This window comes from Chroicocephalus ridibundus, chromosome 4 (genome assembly GCF_963924245.1).
Source record: "Chroicocephalus ridibundus chromosome 4, bChrRid1.1, whole genome shotgun sequence".
Lineage (NCBI taxonomy): Eukaryota > Metazoa > Chordata > Aves > Charadriiformes > Laridae > Chroicocephalus > Chroicocephalus ridibundus.
The window spans coordinates 44,392,169-44,418,751 of record NC_086287.1 but is presented as its reverse complement, the minus strand read 5'-3'; the positions used below and the strand labels follow the sequence as shown (position 1 = coordinate 44,418,751).

General features: G+C 42.7%; 1 protein-coding gene across 1 annotated transcript in view; it reads right to left on the bottom strand.

Moving 5' to 3' along the window:
• Positions 1-26,583, bottom strand: part of LOC134514826 (uncharacterized) — a 58,351-nt gene that overhangs the window by 4,103 nt on the left and 27,665 nt on the right. Inside the window, exons 16-38 of the mRNA XM_063333143.1 lie at positions 25,431-25,568; positions 23,901-24,008; positions 22,502-22,693; positions 19,938-20,104; positions 18,466-18,652; positions 17,111-17,312; positions 15,208-15,292; positions 13,274-13,333; positions 12,497-12,580; positions 9,768-9,840; positions 8,661-8,797; positions 8,069-8,200; positions 6,518-6,558; positions 5,760-5,802; positions 4,957-5,032; positions 4,583-4,752; positions 4,367-4,447; positions 3,773-3,810; positions 2,971-3,106; positions 2,167-2,303; positions 1,547-1,769; positions 725-839; positions 246-383 (exon numbers count right to left, since the gene is read on the bottom strand). Of these exons, the coding sequence (XP_063189213.1) occupies positions 246-383; positions 725-839; positions 1,547-1,769; positions 2,167-2,303; positions 2,971-3,106; positions 3,773-3,810; positions 4,367-4,447; positions 4,583-4,752; positions 4,957-5,032; positions 5,760-5,802; positions 6,518-6,558; positions 8,069-8,200; positions 8,661-8,797; positions 9,768-9,840; positions 12,497-12,580; positions 13,274-13,333; positions 15,208-15,292; positions 17,111-17,312; positions 18,466-18,652; positions 19,938-20,104; positions 22,502-22,693; positions 23,901-24,008; positions 25,431-25,568 (2,763 nt within the window). The remainder of the gene's footprint in view (positions 1-245; positions 384-724; positions 840-1,546; positions 1,770-2,166; positions 2,304-2,970; positions 3,107-3,772; positions 3,811-4,366; positions 4,448-4,582; positions 4,753-4,956; positions 5,033-5,759; positions 5,803-6,517; positions 6,559-8,068; positions 8,201-8,660; positions 8,798-9,767; positions 9,841-12,496; positions 12,581-13,273; positions 13,334-15,207; positions 15,293-17,110; positions 17,313-18,465; positions 18,653-19,937; positions 20,105-22,501; positions 22,694-23,900; positions 24,009-25,430; positions 25,569-26,583) is intronic.

Sequence of the window (26,583 nt, the reverse complement as noted above, 5' to 3'; positions counted from 1 at the left end):
ACCGGAAGTGGTACTATATATTTTTATTCAAAACTAGCTTTAAAAATTAAAATAAGTATTTGTCTGTCACTGAATTTTCTTTTTTACAGTAAACTGCATCCATTATAATAAGTATTAATTCACCTTTCTGGTGAAACTGCCCTGTTAGTCATGCACCAGTGCTTTATTAGTGCTTGGTTTATATATCTCACAATTAAAAAAATAAAAAAAAAAATCATTCAGATGTTTTTAAGACAATAGCTTACCTTCTAAGAAGCAGATCCTGGATTCAGGGACCTTCTTCATCAACCGACCCATGAAGAACTCGCTGCCAAAATCCTCAGCACGAACAAAAGCTCCATATTTTTGCAATCCCACCTCATAGGGGGTGAACTCCACCCATTCTGTGAAAAGGAACACAAAGAAGAGGACGATGTTTTATTACAGCATCATTACACGTAATGAAAGGAATTCAAAATGAAAATAATTTCTGCAGTTAAGTCTAATATTTCGGACCAATAGCAATGAGTTATAAGTTTGAACATGAAAAGTCTTTGGAATATTTTTGAGTCTGTTGCATAGATAGTCAAACTTTCACCTGATCGGAAGGCCATTACACAAATACACATCAGCGAGGTTCTCTTCTTTAAACGAAAGGGCTTTTCTTAGGCTATCTAAAATTATTGTCCCAGGATTTACCAGCTTAAAGATAAGGACAAATGGCTCTCAGAAGTCTCAAAATTACCTTTGAAATCCAGAGTGCTATAGTTGTTCTTGACGTTGACTGCAGTATAGATAGGCAATGGGTTCTGACCACGATCAATGGCCCGTTGCTGATCAGAGAGTCTATGGTTGTCTTTCTGTGATTCCAGAAATATGGTTACACTGAGACGAAAACTGGCACGGGAACTTTTTCTCTGCATCTGAGCTTGTAGGGCAGAAAAATGCCCTCTAATGCCTCTAATGTATAATGTGTGCTGGACTTAAATTCTGAAATGTTCCATATTTTTCAAAATTCCTGTAAACATTTTGTTACTGAAATATCTGCAGGCATCCAATCTGATGACAGATTTTTTTATGACCCATTAGGATGAAAATAGAAGGAAATGATGACGAGCAGAGAGCAATACTTTTGGTATAAACCAGCTTAACGTGTTAAGCTGCAAGTTTACGTAAAACCTCTCACAAATTTCAAAAGTCTGCAGGTCCATTTGATAATATCTCTCATGGACATTAAGATAATATCTGTGATTTTGCTATTTCTAAATAAAATACTTGTAGAATATGCCAAAAAAATCTCAAAACATAATATTTTTTCACAATGTTAATCTTGAAGTTTTCTCCGAAAAACACATCCAAAAATCTCACAAGCAAGAATGCTGATTTCCACCATGTTTGGATATCTATAAGGCTGCCACCAAATGTTTTGGAAATGGCTGTGCATTGGCATACACACAGTCTTGTAACAAACTGCTTTTCTCAGAACAAACAGAAAACTATCTTCTCCAGAAATTAATTTTCAGAAAATTGTAAGCCCCTGTAAACGCTGCTTTATGACATACTGTACCCCATCATGTAACAAAGATTCCAGGACAAGTCCCCAGAGATCTATAAAAGATGTTTTGCGGCCCTCTCTTTTCCGTTGACATAGCTGCTTTTTGTAGTACTTCAGATATTCCAAGGAAAGGGAATTTATTTTGCATTTTGTCATGTGTTTTCGAGCCTCACTGATTTGCTCGTCGAGATCCTTTTGTGACCAGTCAGCATCCCTGTACAAGTTTGACATAGTCCTAGGAAGAGGAAATATATACTGAAGAGGGAAAAAAACGCACCAAGGTTTGAAGTAGACAATGGCTACATTTTATGTTTCTATTTTAAGTTCTGGATTTGAAATTAAGTAAACGGTTCATGTTTTCAGTTCCCTAAGAAACTATCATGTTCCCACTGAAGTCACAGTCATTATCCCTGTCAAAATGGCTTAAGCAATTTGTTGGTTGCTGTTGCAAATTGTGTGATCTTCCCCCATGAAAATACTTGAATGTGTTCAATTTTGGCTGAACATAAAAAAATTAGGGGTACTGAGAAGGTATTATAGGTAGACTACTGCATGTCAGCCCCAGCCTACTTCAGTGCATTGGTGTCAACAGGAAGACTCCATCCAAGAGCTGCCCAGTCCTACCTACTTACCATGTGGTACCAGACAAGCCAGTCAGGTATGTGGCACAGTCCAAGACATTGAGTTTCTTGAGCCCCCGCAGACTGCCATACAGCGCGGTCAAAGATCTCATCCCTCCTCCCGTAGTCATGATGGCCACCACTGGGGTCTGTGCAACACACGAGCAGAAAGGGCTGGTGTCAGACAGAGAACTGCAGCTGACAGCGGCTCTCAGTAGAGACCTCCTACTACACAAAGCCTGACACCACCACACATGCCTGGACACCCACTTCTTTCCGAATGATTTCTACTGAAACATAAGCTACCGTTTATTTCATAAAGGAGAACAGGAATAAAAGTAATGATGATTTTTGCTCAGGTAACTGATACTTGCCTCCAATGTGCTCAATACAGATGTTTGGTAAAAAACAAATGAAAAGTGCATTAACTCAAACCAAAATAGACAGTAAAAGAGAAAAAATCAGTTGTAAAGGCAGGAATTAAAAAGAAATCTCCCAGGTCAAAGAGAGGAGGAAGGATTATCAACAAGGATAACAATGGTCGGGTAAATACTGTGGAAGAAGCCATTTCTATATAAGGAATATCCAGCCTGGCTTGCAATGAAAGTGTAGCGGAAAAGAGTTAAATGCAGGACAGCAACTATAAAGGACGCAAATGGCAGGGTGATATTAGAGGTATGGGGCAGTATTAGATGCGAAAATAAGTTTAAAGATGAGGAAAGACCAGAATTAAATGGGAAGAAAAAGAGGTCATATTATGCAGTTATCCCCACTGCTAAGAATTCATTAGATGTTTTGAATATTTGCCCTACAGACCTCGTGGTCCAGCAGATCCTGTTCCAGCTGCAGGACCTTCTTCAAGGCAGGAGCGACATACTTCTGCCTTTTGCATAGAAAGTCTTGCTCCTGCACACAGAGGTCAAACCCTAAACGCACATCAAGATGGTCTGGGCTGGAGGAGATCAGGAAAAAAGGATATTTTGTTTTATTATTAATAGACAAGCTCAGAGTTTCCAATACAAGAAAATCAACTTGATTCACAAAGTACCACATTTACAGGAGGAGCCTTTCCTACACTCCCAAGCAGATATAGCGTTGCATGAAGGAATGATGGAAAGAGGGACCGCTAAATTTCTAAGCAGCTATCAAAAGAAAACTTAAGGGAAGACATTCCTGCAGATAATTTCTGAGACATCTGTTGTCCGGATTCTCTCATACTTTACTCTGCACTGACACCTGTAGGAAAAACTTCTCGCATTTGTCTTGAAGTAGACAGCGAAGTCTGCCTACTTCATGATCAACAGTACCAGGTGATCAGCTTGCAGTCTTACACAGTGTTAAAGACGGTGCTGAGCATAACACCGTCTAGCGTAATTGGTTTGTAATATTATTTCTTCTATTTTATGCATCTTTTTCATTATTCATGTCTCAGTATGGATTATACACAGGTGTTTTTAATTTTACACGTATGGTATGCTTCCAGCTCACGTGAATTCCACATCACTTGGTCACACAACCTACTGTCCTCTTGTGAGTGCCTCCTCCCCAGTAAAGAGCAAAGCGCAAGATGAGTTCAGCTAAGGACAAGTTAGCCTCCAAGAGTGGCCAAGTCTCTTACCAGTCTTCTGCCTTCACATATAAATCAAATCGTTTATCCTGGAAAGCAAGAACACAAACAGTGTAAGTGTGACAACTGCTTTAGCACTCCTCCCCTGCAGCCGTCCTAGCAATGCAGGTATAAATCAGGAGCTCTGAATATTACAGCAGCATATGCGAATTGACCACAGTGGTTTATTGTCAGGGAAGTTGTTCAGTAATTCCCAGTGTTTCCTAGTGAATGTAACGTCTGAGGACAGGTGTTGTTTATAGAGGAAAGTAATGATAATGTATACTTTACCCATCCCTACTAACATTACCTTGCTTGGGCAGCCGGCCAGGCTGCGGCCGCTATTACTCTACACAGCAGCATTTGCTCCTCCCTTTCCATGGCTTCTACCCCACAACAGCTGTGATCTTTCCATTCTATATAGATTTTTTGTAACCGTGGATCTAAAAGTGCTTTGAAAAGCATGGTCAGCATCAGCAAGAGACTGGCACTACATCAGTTAGTTCAGGTGCCCCACTGGTACGTTAGAAGAAAAGCAGAGCCTCAAAATTTATTATGAAGTAAGATCAGGATGGTGTAACAAGGATCCCCTGTATTCCCACTCACCTCTGCTAAGACTGTGTTTTTTCCACTTGGAAAGGAATGAAGTTCCATGTTTGGAGAGCCTGTATCAAACACATGGGAGCGCTGAAAAAATACAAATATATCCAAGTTTATGTTGTAAGGAATGTCACTCTCACAATGCAAATTAATGGTAATATTTGTGGTGCATGTTAGTTTACATGCCATTATTATGTTTTATAAAGTCCGGTTATAACCTACAAAGGAGGGAGGTCGTTTCTTCCCTGGTAGCGTAACATCCAGCGTTGGCTGCTTGTATCTGGCATAGTGGAATTTGGCAGGAGAGGAGGAGCTGAAGGCCAGGTCAGATCCCAGCATAATGTCTTGGGTGCCCTCATAAGAGCCTTGCACTTTAAAGGAGAATTCTTTCTCTAAGGAAGTGACACAAAAGCAGACACAGAGTAGCTTTCTCATCAAAATTGGAAACAAAGCTTCTTACAGAGACTATCACAGGGCTGTTCTCATGTTTCAGATTTGTTAGTTGGGTTTTTTTTTTCATTCTTACATTAAGCCAACTGCCTTCATAATATTAACACATCATGACTTAAAAATAGCTGATGGAGAAATAACCTCACTTGGTAAAGATTTCTTCTTTTTCTTCTTCGTCTTCTTTCCAACCACCTGGACTTCCAAGCAACAGATTTTGCGAGACTGTAAGAGACATGAATAATAAAACACTTCATGGCAGGGAATTTCCAGTCTCAGATTCTGTTAGCTAGTCTACGCTCCTACTGATGATGATACAAATGCTATACAGGCAGTGCACTTTGTCCCAAGGAAAACATTTTTTCTCAACCACGACCTTGGTTTCAGATGCTGGCTAGAACAGGAGTATTCTCTGAGACACTGGACGCAGCCAGGGCAAGGCTGGGGGTGCAGCATGGATGAACAGGGCTTGCAGAAGGGAGAAGGTAAGGGCAAAGTGAAGAACAGCACCCCCAGAATCCCGACAGAGATGCAGAGGACTGATTTAAACAAACATAATGAGGAAACAAAGCTAATGAGCAAATGGCATAGTCGGAAAGTCTGCAGGAAATGGTGTGTGTCTGGGATGGGACAAACCCCGTTGCTCTGACAATACGGGAATTTGTGAGGAGTGATGTCCAAGGGAGAGTTCACTGCTGCACCGATGTCTCGGACCTAAACCACTTCCATGTGTTGCCTTTGCAACACCAGAGGGTTGCTAGCACAGGGACTCTCCCTGCTGTTCCAGCCCCAGCCTCTCCACAGGTGCCATCCATGAGGATGTGTCGTGAGGCAGATGATGAAGTGGGAAATCACAGTGTTTCAGTCAAAGGGTATGTTGGCCTGATGACTGTGAATCAAGTGAAACAAGTGTGGCAACAGGACAAGAAAGATGACAAAGCATGACACTCACCACTAGTACTCCATTAGTAATGATGGTTTCAGGAGGGCCTGAACTAGGAAACAGAAAGAAAAATACGTTCTTAATAACTCAGTATAATTATGGTATAATTAATGAGCCACACCCTTCTCCTGATTTTCCTCTTGCTTATTTTTAGCTGCGTATTGGATTTGAACAAAAAGTCCCAGGAGACTTGTGGTACAAGTTTCCTCTCCTACTCTACTCTGTCAAGGCACAATTGTCATCCTACCGGCTCATCCAGACCTGGAGCTCAGTAAAAAAAAAAAAAAGGTACTGAGGGGGCAAACTGCATAGTGATTTTATCCTGAGCCCCAAGCTGAGGTTGCAGATGGTTTCAAGGAATCAATTTTTTTTTAAAATTGCCGTTTGTTGGAGGATGGGACAGAAAGGGCTCTAGATCAGCAATCCAGTGTGTTATTCCACGTTGTGCTTTGAAGGGAGGCGAACCCCCCCGCTGACCTTAAAGACAAACTTGTAACAGAACAGCAGTCCTAGTATCCTGGTCTTCAATAGCATTCATTACGCTAGGCAAAGAAAAGGTTTTAGGGTCTGCCTAAAGTTCATGGAAGGTCATTCTGGCACAGACCAATTCATCCCACAGCTCATAGCACAGGTTACTCCGGAAACCATGTTCATCAGCAGCATTGTCAAGAAATGATGCACTCTGGGCAATTATACTAGATTATTTCATGCCTCTGAATTGCTGTTTCTTTTTGCTGCAATTTATGTTGCACTTCATGTTTACTCACATATTATCCAATGCAAATCCCACCTCAAGCTCCTCTTGTCTCTGGAAAATAAAGAAAGGAAAATGTTTTTGGCACTGGTCTGCTGACAGTTCTCATAATGCAAGTTCTCATAATGCAAGTTCTCATTCTGGCAATATAGGTGTGCATGCACTATTTGTGACTGGCAGAGCATTTAAAATAGAGGCACCCACCCCCTCACATCTGTGTGTCTTGAGCCTCAGGTTTCTTCATCGATAGGAAGATTCTGGATGCCTGTGGTTGTAGTTTTTAACAAAGAAAGTAGATGGCTTGCTTGTTTCTGTTGGGGCACAAGGGACAGACCCAGGTGGAGATGCTGTCTCATACCGAGTCTGCCAGCAAAGAGAAAGAGGGTCTGCTGAGGGGATCAACCAAACCCTTCTGGTGTAAGGAGGGGAAATGGTGACAGACAAAGCAGCCGTGGAAGAGGGCAACTGCTTTTCTTGGCAATGTACTGAGGGCATTAGGGCAGAGGTACATCTGACATTAAGGCCTGGTCTGTGGGGTGGTGGAGAAGAGTATAATCCCTAGGTGGAAGAAAGCGCAGGTGAGGTGAAAACAAAGGTGGGGACAGAAGGGATGATGAACAGAGAAATGAGATCATGCTGTAGGTTACTTAGTTGCTCAAATTACCTATTGCATTAAACACACCAAAAAGTTATTAATATAGGACACAAAAAAACCACAAAGGCCTGAAGAGTATAAGCTCTAAGTACTGTAGCTGTGCAAATGCAGTAATGAATTGGATGTGGCACCTCTAACCACTCAGACAGTAATGAGCTGGGTTACAGCTAGCCAAATGTTTCTATTTTACCAAGGGCTAGTGGAAGTCCACACACCACTCCACTGCTATTTTGCAGAGAAAGAAATGGTCAAATAAGGCATTTAAAGATAATGAACTGTGGAGTGGAGTTTGGGTGTGTGTACATAAGGTAATTAATCAACTGAACGTTGCATGACAGATGCACAAGAGACTGGGAGGGAACTGGAAAAGGAGAAGGAGGGACAGAACATACCAGGAGGTGGGATGTGTGACTATCAGAGCCTCCCTGGACATTCAAAATAGGAATACTTCTCATTGCCAAGCTGAGTGGCATGACTTAGACACCTTATTTAAACACCCATGCCACAGTCCATAATTAGTAACTAGTCTGGTTCGACACTTGGTTTGATCATAGAGTTATTACTTCCTAATTACTAGGTTAAGTAACAAGTTATGACAAAAAGCATCATGTACTGGCCAGGACACGCTCCTTGGTCCTCAATGGGGACAGGCTCAGCAAAGTGACAATTCTGCAAAGACACATGAAGTTTGTGAGCCTCTGTGGCCAACACTAAACCCTTCAGTGTGCCTACAGATCCGGGTGCGAAGAGGCTTTCCCACGTCAGAGTGAAAAACAGCTCCCTTTTATGTGGCTGGGCAGTCCATGCACAAGAAGGAAAAGAAGGAAGATTTTGCAAATAATATTTTAAACAGAAAAGCAGGCAAACATGTTCTTGCAAACCTACTCCATTTCTTATTTCAGACCTCACCTGTGAATCGCACTTGAAGTGCATGAAGACTTGCTCTCCCAGGGAAAGTTTGGCTATATCGAAGTACACCGTGAAGAGGTGGTCATCTTGAGTAACCACGTCCTTATCATAGAGCGCCAGCTCCAGCACGTTCTGTGAAGGGAAGGGAAGGACTTTAGAAATGTGTCAGGTTTCTTTCAAAGCAGGAGATCCTGGGGACAGCTTTTTTAGTCAGCTTTTGTGGGGTGGCCACTCCTCACAAAAGCTGACTAAAAAAGCTGTCCCAATAAATAAAGTTTACTGTCCTCAGAAAGTAAAGAAAGAGAGCAGGAAGGGAAGAAGGTGGAGGGGAAATGAACTCCATGTAGGCATCTGCCTATGAGGAGGAACGAGAGGATTTCACAGGTGTCTCAAAGGTCATATCCTACCCATCGCTGAGATAGATACTTGTCTTTCATGGCATTGAAAACATCGTAAGGATATGTGTTACTCCCATATTGTTCTGCATCTTTCTTTGCCTCTTGAGAAAATTACTTATGTCCCCTTTGCAAAAGGATAAAACCTGGCAGTTGCTCCCTAGGTCACAGTTAACAGGGAAGTCACAGCTCAGTACCTTGACCTGACTCTGGATCCTGAAGTAGAAGGTTTCGTTCCAAACTGGATCTTTGCAGTTCTTGATGGTTTTAGTCTGAAATTTGTCAGTTGAAGCAGTAGGCAGCCACAGGCTCACATAGCAATCAGTCTGGCTTACTGTATGTTAAAAAACACAAACACATCTAACATGAAGATTTGCTCTAGAAGAAAGAATGAATTGAACAACAGGAAGCTCTTCTTTCAAAGAGAGAGAGACACTGATACATGATGACGTATTTGTCCAAAATAAACACTACAATTTAGGTAACAGGAATGGAGAAAAAAGAGGGCCATGATTATTCTCTGAATAAATATGACTAGAGATATAACCTATGCATTAAAAACAAAGAGGTTTCTCCTCCTTCTATCTCATCAAGCAATCAGTTTAGCCTGGAATAAAATAATTCGGGACAAACACAGCACCCTATATCTGCAAGGGTTAAGGAAACAAAGTGATAGCTTCTATTTTAGCCAGACTAAGCACTAAAAAAAAACCAACCCAAAACATAGAAAAAAGTGCTTCTTGATTTCTGCATAACTAAAGCTATAATCTTCTATTATATTTCAGTTGCAGGCCACCAGAAGTGAAGCTACAAAATGTAACAATACCTAACAGGTTGGTTAGCTTTTACACAGGGAATCGGGGTACAGTAATTTGGATTACTTAGCCTTGAGAAAGCTTTAAGCACAAGCTAAGTTTGAGATAAGGCTACTCCATTTTTCAATATTTGCTCCGTTATCTCAACCAGTTTGTGTTCTTTGTTACATGGATATACTCCAGAGGAAAACACAGGGCATCTTTCCAAACTTCTTGCTTTCAACAGACTGCAGAGCTTTCCTTGCTCCCTTTGGGGCTGCAGAGAAATATGTGCAATAGGTACAACTGTGACCTTATAGAGTCACCTCTGTGCAGAACAGGGCTGATGCAAAGAAGAGCAGCACACTATGTTCACTGTTGAGACCAGTATGACAGTGAGGGGACGTTCTCCATCATGGAAGAAATGTAGAAAACACTTCTTCTTGGAGCAGGACTAGCTAGTACCCCATGAAGGTTAAGGAAGCCATACAGAGCACTGCAGATACTTACAGACATCTGCTTGGTGGATATTTCTTGCTCTTATGACTCTTATAGTCAGTAAGTAACACAGAGATGATTCTATCTGCAGGGAAAAAAAAACAACAAACCAACAAACATACAAAAGACAGGAACAAATGCTAAAGGTGGATAGCATATTTAGAAGACAGAAATGATCAAGAGAGAGAAATACCCAAATCATGAACAACTTAGTTGAATTTTTCTATGTGACTATGAAATGGACAATACATTTATTTTCCTACTAATATCTAAATCAAGTTCTAGACTGAAAGGCTTCTCTACTTTTATAGCATGATAATTGGATTTGGATATGTGGATTTGTTTTATTATAGAGAACGTATTTGTTTTCTAATGAAAATCTAGCTGCATAAAGCGGTAAGGGTCACACTCAGCTTGGGAGGGGATTTACTTGCTACGTTTCCAAGGTAGAAAATGAAAAGCTGCCTTAGGCTTTTTGCAGATGATAAAATTATCATTGTGGGAATCACCTCCCATCCTGTTATTACACGTGTTCAGTCTCCTGAGCTATGGGATATGATTTTCTCATGTTCCTACTCTTTTAAATGTGCAGTGCTCCCCAGAGTTAAATGCTGACCTCTGATGCCCACGCTACTTCTAATGTCAGAGGAGAGATCTCTGCTTTGCGCTTCCACCATGCTACTCACTATACATGTGTTTTTCATTTGTGGTGACATAACTGTCCCTCTTCAGCTAAGCTCAACTCTGACTTTTTCTTGGGCTTCACTCTTTCGTATTAGCTCATGTCTCCCACATTAACACCTCATGCTTTACTTCATGGCCTCTCATATTGCTGTTCTGGTCTCATGTTGGAGCCCAAATGCTATTGTCATCCTTACATATTCCTTCTTTTACCATAAAATAAACAAATTAATACCATTAATCTCCATTTCCAACTAACCTTTTATTTCTAGAGTCATGGAAAGGGAGAAATGACACAATATGTTGGAACAGATATCAGCAAGAAAGTTTTGCTCCAAAAGTTCTAAAATACAAAAGGCATTTAGTGCAACTACAGGGACACAGACAAGTAATGACACCACCTCCTTACTCCACCTATACTGCAAAATGACTATAAAAGGACCATTGCCCATCCTGAAGTGGCATTCTCATGACACTGACCTCATTAGTCCCATTGAGAAGGAGACATGACACAGGCACTTCGGGAAAGGAGAGCAGGACTTTTGCTCTAGTTGGCCCTGAGCAAAGCAATTTGGTATGTACTATGCTAATAATGTGCCGTGTTTGCCGTCTGTAAAAAGTGAGGTACATTAGTGCTTACAGGCTCGATGGAATATAAATCCATGTGGTGTCTCTCATAATGTTAAACCTGAGTGTATTAATGCATGTGACCAGGGCTAATAAATATATGTTGTCCAGGTCGGGGGCAGTTTGCAAGTAGGCTAATGAAGAACCAGGTAAAAGTAGCCTTGAGGTAACCAAAGCACCTCAGCCTAGGAAAAGGCACCAAAGGAACTTGTGCTGTTTGGCTGCACAGCAGGTGACTGAGTGCATAAATCAAGGATGTCAAACCACTACTAAGAGTCCAAAGAGTAGCTGTGGATAAGACCGTCAAAGGCACTTGTATTCGTGTCTAAAATCTAGCTCCTAAGGCACAGAAATGAGGCAGGTACAGGTGGAAAATGTTCAGTAATTACAGAGCCAGTGGCTGGGGCTGACAACGGCTGGCTTTGGAGAAGGCACTTTCCTGGGAGAACTCAACTTGGTTTCATGGATCGGGTCCCCTGGTGCCAGCGTCATGGCCTGTGGTGATCCCAAAGCATCAAGGAGGGAGTGCAGACAGGACAAAGTACTCAGGTTTGTAAGTATGCCCAGTCATAACCAGGGAGTCTTGGCTTAGACATCACATTGGTATAAATAACAAATGGACAAAATTCTGTCAGTGGAGTGAGTTTTGCCTAAAGAAGCTTGGTAGGTTTGTTTTGTTCTTCTGAATCTGCTGTGATCCTCACAGTGTAGAGAGTTGTGTTTTAGGGTGCATTTTCTCATCTTTGGGTTTTCCATTCAACTAATCAACAGAAAGGGTTGACTAGTCCTTAAATCATAAGCACAACATCTGTTGCTCAGCAGCTTAGCTTGAAACAGAATAAGGGACAGTTCCTAATTATTACTAAATGGCCTCAAACTAGAGAGAACAAGGTCAAAAAATCTTTTTTCAGCACATCTGGTCCTCTCATTTCCTAGAGGAGATTTTATATAACATGTCTGAAGTCTCTTGGAAAATTATTAGGTTTTTTAAAGGCCAGAAGAAGGATTAATTCAGGAAATCAGGTGTTGAAAATACACTTCAAGATTGTTCCATACTCTTTGTGGGAGTAAGTGGCACAACTTCACAACTATCACTACACTGGCAGTAAATTTGCCCTTGTGCTTTAGCAAGATGTATGTAGCAGAAAGCCAATTCAAACGCATCCTTTCAAAGCTATGAGTCTTATTAAAACAGGGTTCATTTCCCTTGTGCCAAGGATAGAAAACAGCCCTAGGACTTTAACATGAAGCAAGACTGCATAAGTGAAGCGATCAAAATGATAAGTGGGACAGTGTTTCATGGCGGGAGCTGGATGGCTTATGGTAGCTAATTAGACTGTTTGGCAGATGCTGAACCCTATCTGTTCTCACCCAGGCTCCACCCATCAGGAAGGTCTTTTAGAGTTTTCTTTTGAAATCCTCTTTTGCAGTACCTTTGTAACAGGAGTCTGCTGTTCCCCATCAGGATTCAGCCACATAATTGCTTCTCCTAGCCGATCGGTTTGAGTGATCAGCTCCTGCAAAAAGAACGGCCAAGGTTACTCCTGGAGAAATCATCCTGTCTCTTAAAAGCAATCCTCATCAGGAAGGGAGAACTGCAGAACAGCAGCAAAGGGGAGCCCATGGTCAGCGCTGGCCGTAGAGCCTTGGAAGACAGGGTGTCCTGTGTCCTGCTGTGTCCGGTGCCCCTGCCTGCGCCATGCTTGCCCCAGCAAGCCTGAGAAGAGGCGTAGCAGCCAGGTAAGGTCCACCCTTTGCATGACATACGGGGAGGGAAGGCAGCTCCTGGCCCTGGCTGTTAAAGGCACAGCAAACCTGTCTCCCATAAACACACCCTGTCATTAATCTTTCACCTTGAAGCACACCTCCATGCTCTTTAATACTTAATCTAAGGTTGCACATATCACGTATCTAAAATGAAGAAAACCACCAGATATACAAAGTGATCCCTTTGTAAATACACTCTTACTCCCCAGGTAGTTTTCACTTCCTTCCTACGGCTCGTTACCATTTTTTTAAAATTCAATAATAAGTTTTTTGAAGTTTTCGACAATAATTTTTTTTGAAGTTTTCTATAATAAGTTCTCTTCATCCTGTGCACAGTCAATTATAGTCAATGGTAGGTCAAGAAAGTAGTACCATCTTTGCGCTACGTGCAGCATAACCAGCTGAGATCCCAGATGCCTTGCTTTGCTCTGCACCCTTCTTACCTGAGACAAAATGCCATCTTGCTCCATTGTGGTCGCTGTCACGTATATGTCCAATGTTATCTGCGGCAATGCAATTTCACATCTCCCAGCTACCACAGACGCCAACAGTTTAAATGTCTCATATGCAGGTGAGCAACTGTTTTATAAACTGACTCAGAGCCCCACCTCTGCCTGATTTCTTAAACCCAGTTATTCCCCTCCCATTTTCTTATACTAGGAAACTGTACCCTGTGGTCGAATAAGTAGGAAAAAAATACATTTGCCTGCACAGTAAGTAGAAGTATGCTGTTTGAGTCACTGCCCAATAATGGCCAATGGCAGGTTTATGACTAATGGTAAGAGAAGGATGCCCTTTTATCTGAACACTGACCTTTCCACTTAGCAAGACCTCAAAGCCTACAGAAATACATACTCTGTAATAAGATGCAGCAAAGCTACATGGATTGGATTTAGGTTATCTGTGACAGTAAGCAGATAAGCTACAATAGCTAATGGAAAAAAACGATGGAGAACACTTGCTCTCAGACTAAACTGGTTCTTGCAAAAGGCAGTTTAAGGGTTTCTTTACCACATGCCCGTGCAACCCCAGGTCTAGGCGTGCAGAGCAGACACACTCATACAGTGGTTTATATCTACTCAGCTTTGGTCCACCCGGGCTAAGTCTCTCCTCAAGTCATTGTATTCTTCTCCCCTTCTTTCCTATGGCTTGTTATAATTATTTTTGTTTAGAGGAAGAGTCCTGAAGCAGTGACTTTCCTTAGCTTAGCTCCACCCCCTGTGAATAACTTCTGCACCACTTTACGGCTCAGACTGGCTGTAATCTAGCTGCATTTAAGCGCCCGTGTCTGACCCAATGAACCCTGCCAGCTAGAGGCAAAACTCGGCACCAGCCGCATACGCTGCCCTCTGCACCATCCCTGGCACACCTGCAAAGCCACCATCGTGGCAGGACACCTATGCCTGCCGCTGTGAGCACCCAGCTGACCCCTATACCATCAAAACCAACACAGCTCCCAGCTCGCTGGAACAGGATTAAAAAGGGACATCAAAGACTGTTGTATCTTCAGTAGGTCACAACAGATCAAAACTGCTGAGGGAAGGGAATCCTTTAGCTTCCCTGCTCTCACGATATATTGTCTACAAGCAGGAAGTTACCCATTCCCTGAACATTCCTTGAACTTATTGGTTAATTATTGTTACCAGTCAACACAGCTCCCCTTTGCGCATTCCCACGCAAAATAATATCAACAGTCATCACGGTCAACTTGGTGGAATAAATTTTTGCTATAGGCTATGTTAGTTCACAACCCTGTGAAGGGTTGTGTCTGCATACGTGGCATGTTTCCTCCATGTGCCAGCTGCAATTATGTAGCTTGATGAAATGCATTTTTCATTAGGTCACAAAAAACCCTTGGCAACATCAGCATCTTTCAGCCATAGTTGAAGGCAGTGCTTTATTACGACATCTCCTTGGAGGGCTAAGCTACAAACCAGACTGTCCACCAGGACTGGGGCTCTGGGACTGTCACTCCCACAGTGCCTGTGGCCAAAAAGCTCTTGTTTTCACGAATAACATTTGGCATCCACATCAGAGACAGCCCTCGCAGGAGGGATCATGGCTCGGTTTGTACCCTGCAATCCATCCCTGAGACATTCCTTTATCCATGATGCTCACAGCAAATATTTGGTATGCTCTTATGCTCTTTGCAGAGATAACAGCAGTTTTGTTTTCCTGGAACAAGGAATATACTGTGAGTCTGGAGCATATTACTGAAATATCTGAATATGTGGAGCAAGGCAGAAAATTTTCATTTTGCAAACAAGCCTTTATTGTCCGGTACTGTATACATGAAATATTTGCATGGAAATAACATTTCTCCAGAGCTGGAGGTGGCATGAATTTATGGCCCAAAACTGTCTTTATTTTTTCATACCAGGGATTTCAGGTTCAAATGGAGGCAATTCCCAGGATGATATGCAGACCACATAGCACCGTATTTCTGATTAAGACTAGTGAAACTACCATAGAATAAAAAAAAAACAGCAGAAGTTCATATTCATTCGAAACCTAGAGTTCTAAATGGCAATATTTATGCTCTGATCTTTAGGCTTGCAACATTAGGCTACAGTTGCACAAAAAGGCAAGGTTTGGTTTGACATCATAAATAACAAAAGCGTTGGTAAAAGTAGTTGTGAACCAATTTGTAAAGATAATTTGTAATTGTTCCTTGCCAAAATGAAAATCCACAGAGTGTCATTTTGAACCAAGACAAACACGTTACTTGACTGTAAATGAAACCTGTTATTTTCAGTTTGGGTTCCCTGGGCTGAGGTAGGCGGTCGATTAAAAAGAAGCTATGTTTCAAAACAAAGATGTTTTGTAAAATATTAACATGAAATGTTTCAACTTACCCAAGCATTTTCCCTGGTTTATTTTAGCCCCAGATTATGACATCCAGTTGATAGATCTTTTTTCACTGAGTAGACTCTGTTCAAAATGTTCCCAGTTGTCATTAGGAAACTAAACTTTTTAATAAAAAAGTGTATTTTCAATTTGACTTGCTCCTGGAATGCACAGGTTGTTATGGATTTATAATTTTTACAGCTCACTCTCAGCAATTCCAACAGTTCAGAAAGGAAAATTTCCATAAAAGAGAAAATGAAGAAAGTAAAAATGCAAACCCACAACAAACGTTGTTGGTTGTTTTGTGCTAGATCCCATGGAGGGTCTGTTCAGATTGTTTTAAAATGGCCTTAGTTGTTGCAGACTACTAAATCACACCTGCTTATCTGCACAGTCTGAACAGGCAGAACTAAACAAATAAGCATTTTTGTTGATGAGCATATGTCCTAAATTGTTTAAACAAATTACATTGAATAAAAACCCAAAGATTTCATTGTCTAGTGGAAGTAAAATATTTTCATTTCAAGCACTTGTTCTTTTTAATTTAAAAAAGGGAGTTTAATATGAGAAGTAACTCAACTGGGAAAAAAAATCCCAGGGTGTTTAATTTTGAAAGCTTCAAAACAAAACATTGACTTTTTGCATACTGTCTCAACACAGAACATTCCAAACTGACATAAATTCAGAGAAAATTTTGATGTGCCCAAATTACACTTTTCGCTGCAAAAAAATTCTTGCATGAAAAATCTTACACCACTTCCTCCTAAGTTGGTCTGTCCCATCTATGTATGATTCATTCACAGCCCAAGATAGCCCCGTAGGTGGACACGATTCACGGGGCTGGCTGTGTGCACACACTTGTCCCTGTTACATTTACAACCTCTTCAGCTGCTCTTCAAGACACTTGCAAAATAGAGTTGACCCAGGGATCCAATGGCAGCTTCCAGTCATGTCTCAGGTTTTCTTCATTTTCCAGGGTTGATGCACGTTGTGTTCCACGAAGAAGAACTGTAGGGAGCAGAAGTTTATAGCCCTTTCCTATGGCCTGTAGGTGTGTTGGCTGGGTTGTATTACTGTAGCGCTGTGGTGGTAAAAAATTATTTTCCTATATGTCACACATTATAATAAGTTAGGCTTAAAATGACACTATTTTTAAAATCTAACAAGGATTTTAGGTAAAGACTGTTCTACAGACAACCTTAATTTAGGGAACAAAGCATATGTAAAACACTTCCCAGGCAATGTCTTTGCCTATAGAGGCCACTTCTTGGGAATGGAAAAAAGCCCAACAAAACACTGATCCACCTGGGGTAGTTTCTTTCTATAGTGCAGAACGGCCAGTGTTCAAAAAGCTATGTCCCTTCATGCTCTGTGTCCTAGAGCATGAAAAACTCCTCTGAGAAGGTACGGGCAGTTGGATGGGCGATTAGCACATGTTTTGCCTTCTCCTTTGCATCGCTATCTGCAAGGCCTGCATAATCATCTGCGAGTTGTTCAGGATGTTGTATTCACTGAGGTTCAGCAGCCGCCGGTAATTCTCATCAGTATACCTGACTGAGAACATGCAGTAGGGGGAAAAGCGACTGGTCAAATCAAGTTGTCCTCCCTCCATCTCTGAGCAGCAGCGCTTGACACCTGGAGAGAAAGAGAAGTTGCTGCTGTGACATGGCGTTTATCCCAGTCAGTGACAAGCTGTCCACAGCAGCCCAAAGAGGGGGACTTTTCTCCAGAAGAAAATTCATAGGGTTTAAATGCATGAATAAGGCAGGTCAGGTATCCCCACTCCCCATCACTGCCTGAAGTGATGAGGGCAGAAGGGAGAAATGAGGGTTGGCATTGTAATGGTCACCTACAGCTTACTCGTAAACAGCTGTCTCATTAAAGCCATGGATTAGTCAAGGAGATCAGCCTGAAAGGGCACGCCGATAGCCACTGCTGGTGCAATGCAGGTCTTATCCTGAGCAGTTGGGACCTCTACAAACCCTGGCTGAGGGAGGGGAGTTGCTAGTAACAGAATAGAATTTAATCAAGAAAGGAGTAATAAAACATATGGATACTTAAAATTCCTGCAACCAGGAATACAGTCTCAGGGCACCTGCCACCAGGATCCATCTCTGCCTTTCCATTTCTTGTGTCTCCCAAAGCCCACAAAAGCAGAGTTTTAGACTTTACCTCCCTGCTACCGAGGAACAAAGCAAATACATCCTAGTAACTGGAAGTAAAGGAGAGGAATACAAAGCAGGTGGCCTGGCAGAAAAGGAATGACAGGCCCTGAGCAAAGCACAGAGAGCAAAATGACCCCTGGGCTGATGCTGTACCAAAAGGAGACATACTGCTCTTGATATTGCAGGATTTCAGCCTGAAAGCCAGGTTCTTCCTCCCCCATCATTCATACATGACACTATGCCTCCTCAAGTGCAGAATGAAATTTCTGGACAACAGACAATATAGGTGGGGAAAAATAATCTCTGTGAGCTATAATTTCCCAGAAAAAAACAAATCTTTTATGGTTAGCTAGCAACACTTTCTGTTACAAATGTGAGAGAGATGAAGATAAACACCATCCATAAGACAAAGGTTGTGTCTGCCCTCTTAGGGCCACAAAGATGGCATGAATGAACACACTAGCTTTGGCAGGGATGGGGAAAACAGGTTTAATTAGCTAAAGTGCTCCCCCATGAACCCATCCAGCAAAGATAGCCAGCAGCAGAGAAAGTGGCACCACCTGAGTCAGGGAAGCAGGTAATGGTGTCTTTTGATTAATGCTTTGCTGCTACTTATAACTTACCAGGTGCTTTGTACTCCCGGAAGGTATCATTCACAAGGGGAAGAAAAATCACGATTGGACATCCTGGCAAATCTGAATCTTGGAAGACGTAGCACTCTTTCAGATTTTTCTTATCTTCATCAGTCAAAGAAATTTTGGGGAATGGGATTTTCTGCTCTGAGTAGTATTTGCACGCTTTATCTAGAGACTGGAGTATCACAGAAATGGTCAGCATTGGAATTCAATTTGGTTCTCTTAAAGCCCCCAAACTGTTATCTAGTATTAAGGTTTAGTGACTGAGATCCATAACTCTACACAGAATTACCATACATAGTAACCAGAATACTAATCACAAGCTGTAAACACAATTTCAGAGTTAGAGAATTCATGCAGGACACTGCTTTTTAAAAAATGGAAGCAATTTGCAGTTTTGGGTAAAGCATATAGTTTTAGTAATTGAAAAAGCCTGTGTTTAATATATTATATAGAATTAATTAGAAAAGAAAACCACAGCAAGAAAACATTTAAGGCATCTTATTATGTGCTTGGAAGCCAGGAGATAAGAAAGTTAAGTTTGAATGGGCAATTATGTCTCTGCCTGTGCAAGCATTATGGCACACTGTTAACTGAGATTGATATTTTACTGAGGAAGTCCGAAGTACTAGGCTATACTGTACCTTTTCCCTGAAATGTGTAATACAATATCATGTCCTACTATGTACTGTGTTATTTACTCTGCACTATCCAATAGCGGACACTATCAAATAGGAAACAGTTTCTACTAAAGTGCTTAAAACTGCGGCAGCCTTTCTTCATAAAATTAACCTAGAAAATGTATGAGGTTGAAATGAAACTTCATTACATATAAGTCTTATGCATCATATGGCTTATTAACTGTAGCACGGCTGTTCTCATTCACAAAAAATAATTCCACTTAAGCGGGCCAAGATTATTAATAGCGATTTTCTAACAAACCTCAGCCTCTGAGATATAAAGAACCAAACTTCTTCTCTGCAAGGCCTTACAGAGAGCTAGTTAACTTTATCTCCATGAAACTGTAGTTTCTGCATTGAATTTTCCTAGTAGCATCTTATTTGTCAGCTCAGAAATGATCTGCCCATGACTATCCACTTAACCCCTTGTATGTTCTGACTTAAGTCAGGAGAAATCACTTCCTCATCTTTACGTATATTCCTGTGCAGGGTCTGGAAACCTGCTTGATTCAGCATAAAGCAGAAGAGGCTCTTCCCATAGTTCTGGAAGAGAGTGTGCTGATGTCCTCTTGAATAATTCAACATGTTCATAAACCAGCAAGAGAGATTCCAGGAGTGTCAGGAAGAAATAGGAACAATGTTAATCATTACAGTGAAAAACACAGGGGAATGCAATAGTTAAAAACTGAACAGATGAAATAGCCAGCAGTTCTAGGAGCTACAGGCTAGACCTTTACAAGCAAAAGGAGAGACAACACATGGAAACAAGATCCTCCTCACCGATGTATGTGACCCAGTAGTATAACTTAAATATATGATGACATCCACTTCCCTCTGTGGCCTTAAAAGTGGTGCACTGCTGGTATTGATGAAAAATCCAGCGTCTATCATGCCCAGTTGATCGGGATTTTGTATCAGCTGGTTGGGACGTGAGTCTAACACAGTGTCTGAAAGGAAAATATTTCTTGGAATAAGAAATGATCTGTAGGTATTTTGACTGGAAAAAGAAATGCAAGCTGGAAATGACGGTCCCAGAGGCCTGGTTTAATTAATTGCCACACTACTGGATTGTTGAACAGGTGTGGGAGGGACTGCAAAATGCCACCTAAGTTCCTGTTCTGAAAAATCTTCTATGTTGAGATTCCAAGCAATCTATTCCAGGAACTTGTCATACTCATTAGTGCCAGCAAGCTATTTCTAATATTTAACCTAATCCCCTTGCTTCATTTCAATAATTGTTTCATCTTTTATCCATCATTGATTCAGAGAATGAAATGTTCCCATCCTTTTTTACTTTTGGATTTATGCCTCCCGTCAGTCCAGTCTTCTATGGACTACAAAGCCCCATTCCTTTCCAGCTTTCCCTCGTAGGTCATATTTCCTGGGGTATTCCAGTTGCATCTGAAGTTAGATGCACAGTCCTGCCAAATTCAGCTTTCTCTCTTGTTCACCCTGCTCTCTACTACTTTAAATTCTGAGCTGGATGACAGGGATGGGGAGCAGAATGAACCCTCCATAATCCAAGGGGAAATGGTTAGTGACCTGCGACATCACTTAGATGCACACAAGTCTGTGGGGCTGGACGGGATCCACCCAAGGATACTGAGGAAGCAAGCCACTTTCCATCATTTATCAACAGTCCTGGATAACCGGGGAGGTTTGAGTTGGTTGGAAGATAGTAAGTGTGATGCCCATCTACAAGAAGGGCCAGAAGGAGGATCCAGGGAACTACAGGCCTCTCAGTCTGACCTCGGTGCTGGTGAAAGTTATGGAGCAGATCACCTTGAGTGCCATCATGGAGCACATACAGGGCAACCAGGTGATCAGGCCCAGTCAGCATGGGTTTATGAAAGGCAAGTCCTGCTTGACTAACCTGATCTCCTTCTATGACAAGAAGACCCACGTAGTGGATGAGGGAAAGGCTGTGGGTGTTGTCTACCTAGTCTTCAGTAAAGCCTTTGACGCCGTTTCCCACAGTATTCTGGAGAAACATCCATGGCTGCTCATGGCTTGGATGGGCATACGCTTCACAGGTTAAAAAAACTGTCTGTATGGCCAGGCCCAAAGAGTTGTGGTGAATGGAGTTAAATCCAGTTGGTGGTCAGTCACAGGCGGTGTTCCACAGGGCTCAATACTGGGGCCTGTTCTCTTTAATATCTTTATATATGACCTGGTTGACAGGATCGAGTGCACCCTCAGTAAGTTCGCAGACATCACCAAGTTGGGCAGGAGTGTTAACCTGCTTAAGGGTAGGAAGGCTCTACAGAGGGATCTGGACAGGCTGGATCGATGGGCCAAAGCCAATGGTATGAGGTTCAACCAGGCCAAGTGCCCGATCCCGCACTTGGGTCACAACAACCCCATTCAGCGCCACAGTCTTGGGGAAGGGTGGCTGGAAAGCTGCCTGGTGGAAGAGCACCTGCGGCTGTTGGATGACAGCCAGGTGAATATGAGCCGGCAGTGTTTCCAGGTGACCTAGAAGGCCAATAGCATCCTGGCGTGTATCAGAAATAGTGTGGCCAGCAGAACTAGGGAAGTGATGACCCCCTGTACTCAGCACTGGTGAGGCGACACCTTGAGTACTGTGTTCAGTTTTGGGCCCGTCACTACAGGAAAGACATTGGGGTGCTGGAGCGTGTTCCGAGAAGGGCAATGAAGCTGGTGAGGGGTCCAGAGCACAAGACTTATGAGGAGCATCTGAGGGAACTGGGTTGTTTAGTCTGGAGAATGGGAGGCTGGGAGAAGAACTTATCACCCTACAACTACCTGAAAGGAGGCTGTAGTGAGGTGGGGAATGTTCTCTTTTCCCAAGTAACAAGCGATAGGACAAGAGGAAATGTCCTCAAGTTGTGCCAGGGGAGGTTTAGGATGGATATTAGGAAAAAATTCTTCACAGAAAAGGTTGTCAAGCATTGGAACAGGCTGCCCAGGGAAGTGGTTGAGTCGCCATCCCTGGAGATATTTAAAAGACATTTAGATGTAGTGCTGAGGGAGATGGTTTAGTAGTAACTTGGCAGTGCAAGGTTAATGGTTGGACTTGATGATCCTAAAGGTCATAACGATTCTATGATTCTATGATTCTAAATTCAGTTCTGTCAGCTGCAAGCCTACCCTCTTGGTCTAGACAACAGAGACTGCAGCTAAAGCACATAAATACATGCTTATATTTGAAAACAGGATGAAATACCTGGCAACACTGAGGTTTTAGTCTCTTCTCTGTTCAGAAAAGAAATGTTCTTTCAGGATTTTTTTTTTCCCCTGTCAAACCTGGCAAGATTCTTTCCTAAATTCCCCACCCCAAAACCACCCGAAAATGATGCCTGTTAAATATTAGTTCCCATTACCTTTCCATCGACAGAAGTGCTCATTCTCCAGGTAGTTGTTGTGCAGCTGGTAGCCCTTCAGGAAATTGTGGTGCTGGGCAACAGAGAAGCGGTCAGTCAACGCTCCCCGAAGGGCACTGGACAGAGGGCCAGGAGGAGTGTACATGCGAGTTCTCAGCTCGTGGGGTCTTGTAGGCAATACCGGGTCTTCATCTAGAGGAGGGAAGAAAAACTGGTGAACTGTCTGTTAGTTGATGTTCATTTCTTGTTGTCCTGGTGTGTAGGAGATCTCGGGGTTTGTTCTGGGATGATTCAGTAAACACATGAAAACTATTCTGAAGGAGAGGACTGACTGCTAGATAAAGCTCTGTTGATGATCTTAAGCTTTGTCCTGAAGACAATTCAGCAGAAGCAGTCTTTAGTCCTGGAAAAGGGACACCTTAAAGGAACTAAGCACTTCAGAGAATGTCCCATGAGAAAGTTACATATCCTCATAGGAAGATATCATGAAACAGTCAAGCATGGAGAAAATGGGGCTGAAGCATATGCTCACATTCAGTCAGATGGGCAACAACAGGGCACCACGGGGCCTATTGCAACAGTGACAGCTTCTGCCTGATAATCACCCATGGCTACATGAGCATATGCTTAATCAGTAGAATCAGAGCAACCCAGGAAAACCTGGGGCATACATTCATATTTAGAAACTACAGGTAGTTTTCAGGGTGACTACATGGCAGCATACGTGGGTGAAAAGTAGAAATGGTACAAGGTGTGGTTTCTTGAAATCACAACCTGCTTTGCCGGACCAAGTGGCTGACAGTGCAGCAGGAGAGACCTGGTGGTTTCCGTGATTGCACAGATGTATTTTTTATTTTCGGGATGTCTGTAATTACAGTTACTATCATACTAAATAATTTAGCAATAAAACCATGGTTTCTGTATTGCTTCAGAAAATAACCTCTGGGCCTCATTTATCTTTGTGCCAGGGTGAATCCACTGCAGTAATTACTGTACTGAGTAATAAAATAAAACCCAGGAAATATTGATTAGCCAATTGATATTCAGGTTTATTCTTTGCACGGGCAGTAAAAATAACTTTAGTCTCTGCCACTGGTTCTTGATTCCATATGAATGAGTGAGAATGGGCAATGCCAAAACAGTTCCTGAGAAATGTGTGACCCCTCTAAAGCTTCCTCTTAAGGACAGAGCCTTTTATTCAGTAAGATTTTAGTAAGTCTAGTAATTACAGCAACATGTCCCTGATTACCCTATTCCTCTTAGTCTTTACAATGGAAGGGGAAGTCACTATCTCTGAGGAGGATCCTGTGATGCTGGCTTCAGCATAGTTGATGGGATGATGCCAAAAGGCATCCAGAAGACTAAGTGACCATAAATGAAAGGCTTAATGATCTCTCACCAACTTCTTCTATTCTGTCTTGTGTCCATCTCTTCCAGAAGTCCTCTGAACTGTGGGACAGTCCCCATATTTGTAAGAGGTTCACAGAAAATATACTGCTCCACATACCTGTAAAGGGAAATAGTGAACACAAGAACACATTCTAACAAGAAACTGCCCTTTTCCTTCCATTTTGACCTCCTGGATTAATTATTGAATGGGCTTAATTCAAATATTTCTAAACTCTTGGGCTCTTAAGTTCCTTTTTACTTTCTATGGCAATGGGTCAAGTCACGCAGCCACCAGTTCTGCATCTAACCTACCACACGGCTTTGCCACACAGTAAAGAGAGAGAAGAATGGGAGAGAAGTAAAGGAGAAAAACCCACTCACTTGAGAAGCGAAATGAGAGCTCAGATAATGCAGACTTCACAAAAACTTCCTTTCCACCCCTGTCTTCCTTACTCCAGCTTCTCTTTTTCTGCATGCACTCTCATCAGCTTTCACACATCCTGAATTGTTTCACAGTGGGATGAACTGGCTCTTCAGCCATTCAGTTTGTAAAACATGTCACACCACGGCATGTAAAGGCTCACAGACACAGTGGGCTCCTGCTCCACAGTACACTCTCTTTTCCATCCAGGATTGCCCCTCTCTGCCTCCCCTCAGGGCCACTGGTGGCTTTACTGACAAAACACAACGCCACCATCTCATCTGCCTTTGTAAATTTAAATATTTGTTGTAATTCGTCTATCACAATTGAATGCCTTAATTTTCAGTGGGGCACAGAAACCAGTACAGAATATGCAGCATGTAGAAAATAGATTTCCCAGCAGTGGACCAGGTAAAAAGGGCCAGCCCAAGAGGTAGTCTTTTAAAGATACTCCTTGGGATTACAGACTATTTAATATCACAACATTTTTACTGAAACCAAGGAGCTTCTAAGCAGCACAAGTGTAAGAAGAGATGACTGAAACGGAACTTGCACTGCTCTTTGTTCACTTGCCAGTGATTCTGGCTCCAGGGATACTATTAGTTTTACAGACAACCCATCAGTACAAGTCAGGGACTGACCAGAGAGATTCAGAGACCCTTTGCTTCTGGTCTCATTTTTCCACTTGGGCAGCCTGCATCTTTAGTAGATGTGATTCTCTACACGGGTTTGAAGTTAAACCTCGCAATGGAAGCACAGCTGCAGGTTTCCTGATGTCTCAAAATTTTCATAAGTTGGAGTGCATTCAGAGAGGAATCGGAAGAATCACCAAGGAAGTGAGAACTATTCCTTACAATGAAAGAATTAAGTAGCTTTATCTATTCCATCTATAAGACACAATGTTAAAAAGTTTGTGCATACCAAGACAGTGACAAGAAACAGAGAAAAGATGTGGGATTTTTTACTGTATTCTTTTGGACAGACTACCACACACCCCCATTTCCTGGCAGGTGGTATCACAGGAGCGTTCAGTATGTTAGACGGGAAATATCCACCCTCTGCTTAACAGCGTTGCACCCCTCCAAAGTGCCTTTGTCCCAGGACAACACAATACGTCACCTTGAAGGTAGCAGATCCGGGATTCGGGGAGCTTTTTTAGCAAGCGTCCCATGAAGAACTCGCTTCCGAAATGCTCTGTGCGAACGAACGTGCCGTACTTCAGCAGTCCCACCTCGTAGGGAGTGAACTCCACCCACTCTGCAATACAGCCACAACCGGACACTTAGAGGGCTCCCAGGCTCTCAGCCGGGTGTGGAGATGGGGGCAGCGAGGGCGTAAACTGGCCTGACCTCTGTTTGCTACGCTGTCTTTGCAAAACCTTGCTTGTAAACGCCCACCTGCGGGGCCAGGCATCTAAGCAATGGCACTGTGGCAATGGGGAGCCAGGGGCAGGTACGTGGCTCATGGTGGTGCTGCCGGTGGCACAAGGCACGAGCCAGGAGCACAGCAAGCTCTTACACAGCCTGTGTGCACGCACGAGCCCAGGGTTCTCTAGTGTGCAGGAGGTTTCGCTCTGCCCTTCTATATACCACATCTAGGTCAAAGTACTTCCACTGTTACCAATACAGTTAACTGCCCTTGAATAATTTATGTACAAGGACAGGTACACATCTCTTGAGAAAGTTTGCTGATGATACAAAACTGGGAGGGGTGGCTGACACACCAGAAGGCTGTGTCACCATACAGAGGGACCTAGACAGGCTGGAGAGTTGGGCTGAGAGAAACCTTATGAAATTCAACAAGGGCAAGTGTAGGGTGCTGTACCTGGGGAGGAATAACCCCATGCACCAGTACAGGTTGGGGGCTGACCTGCTGGAGAGCAGCTTGGTGGAAAGAGACCTGGGAGTCCTGGTGGACAACAGGATGACCAAGAGCCAACAATGTGCCCTTGTGGCCAAAAAGGCCAATGGCATCCTGGGGTGCATCAAGAAGAGAGTGGCCAGCAGGTCGAGGGAGGTCATCCTCCCCCTCTACTCTGCCCTGGTGAGGCCGCACTTGGAGTACTGTGTCCAGTTCTGGGCTCCCCGGTTCAAGAAGGACAAGGAACTGCTGGAGAGGGTGCAGCAAAGGGCTACCAAGATGATTAGGGGACATGTTTCTTATGGAGAAAGGCTGAGGGATTTGGGTCTTTTTGAAGGATTTGGGCCTGCAAAAAAGACAACTGGGGCGGGGGATCTTATCAATGCTTATAAACACTTAAAGGGTGGGTGTC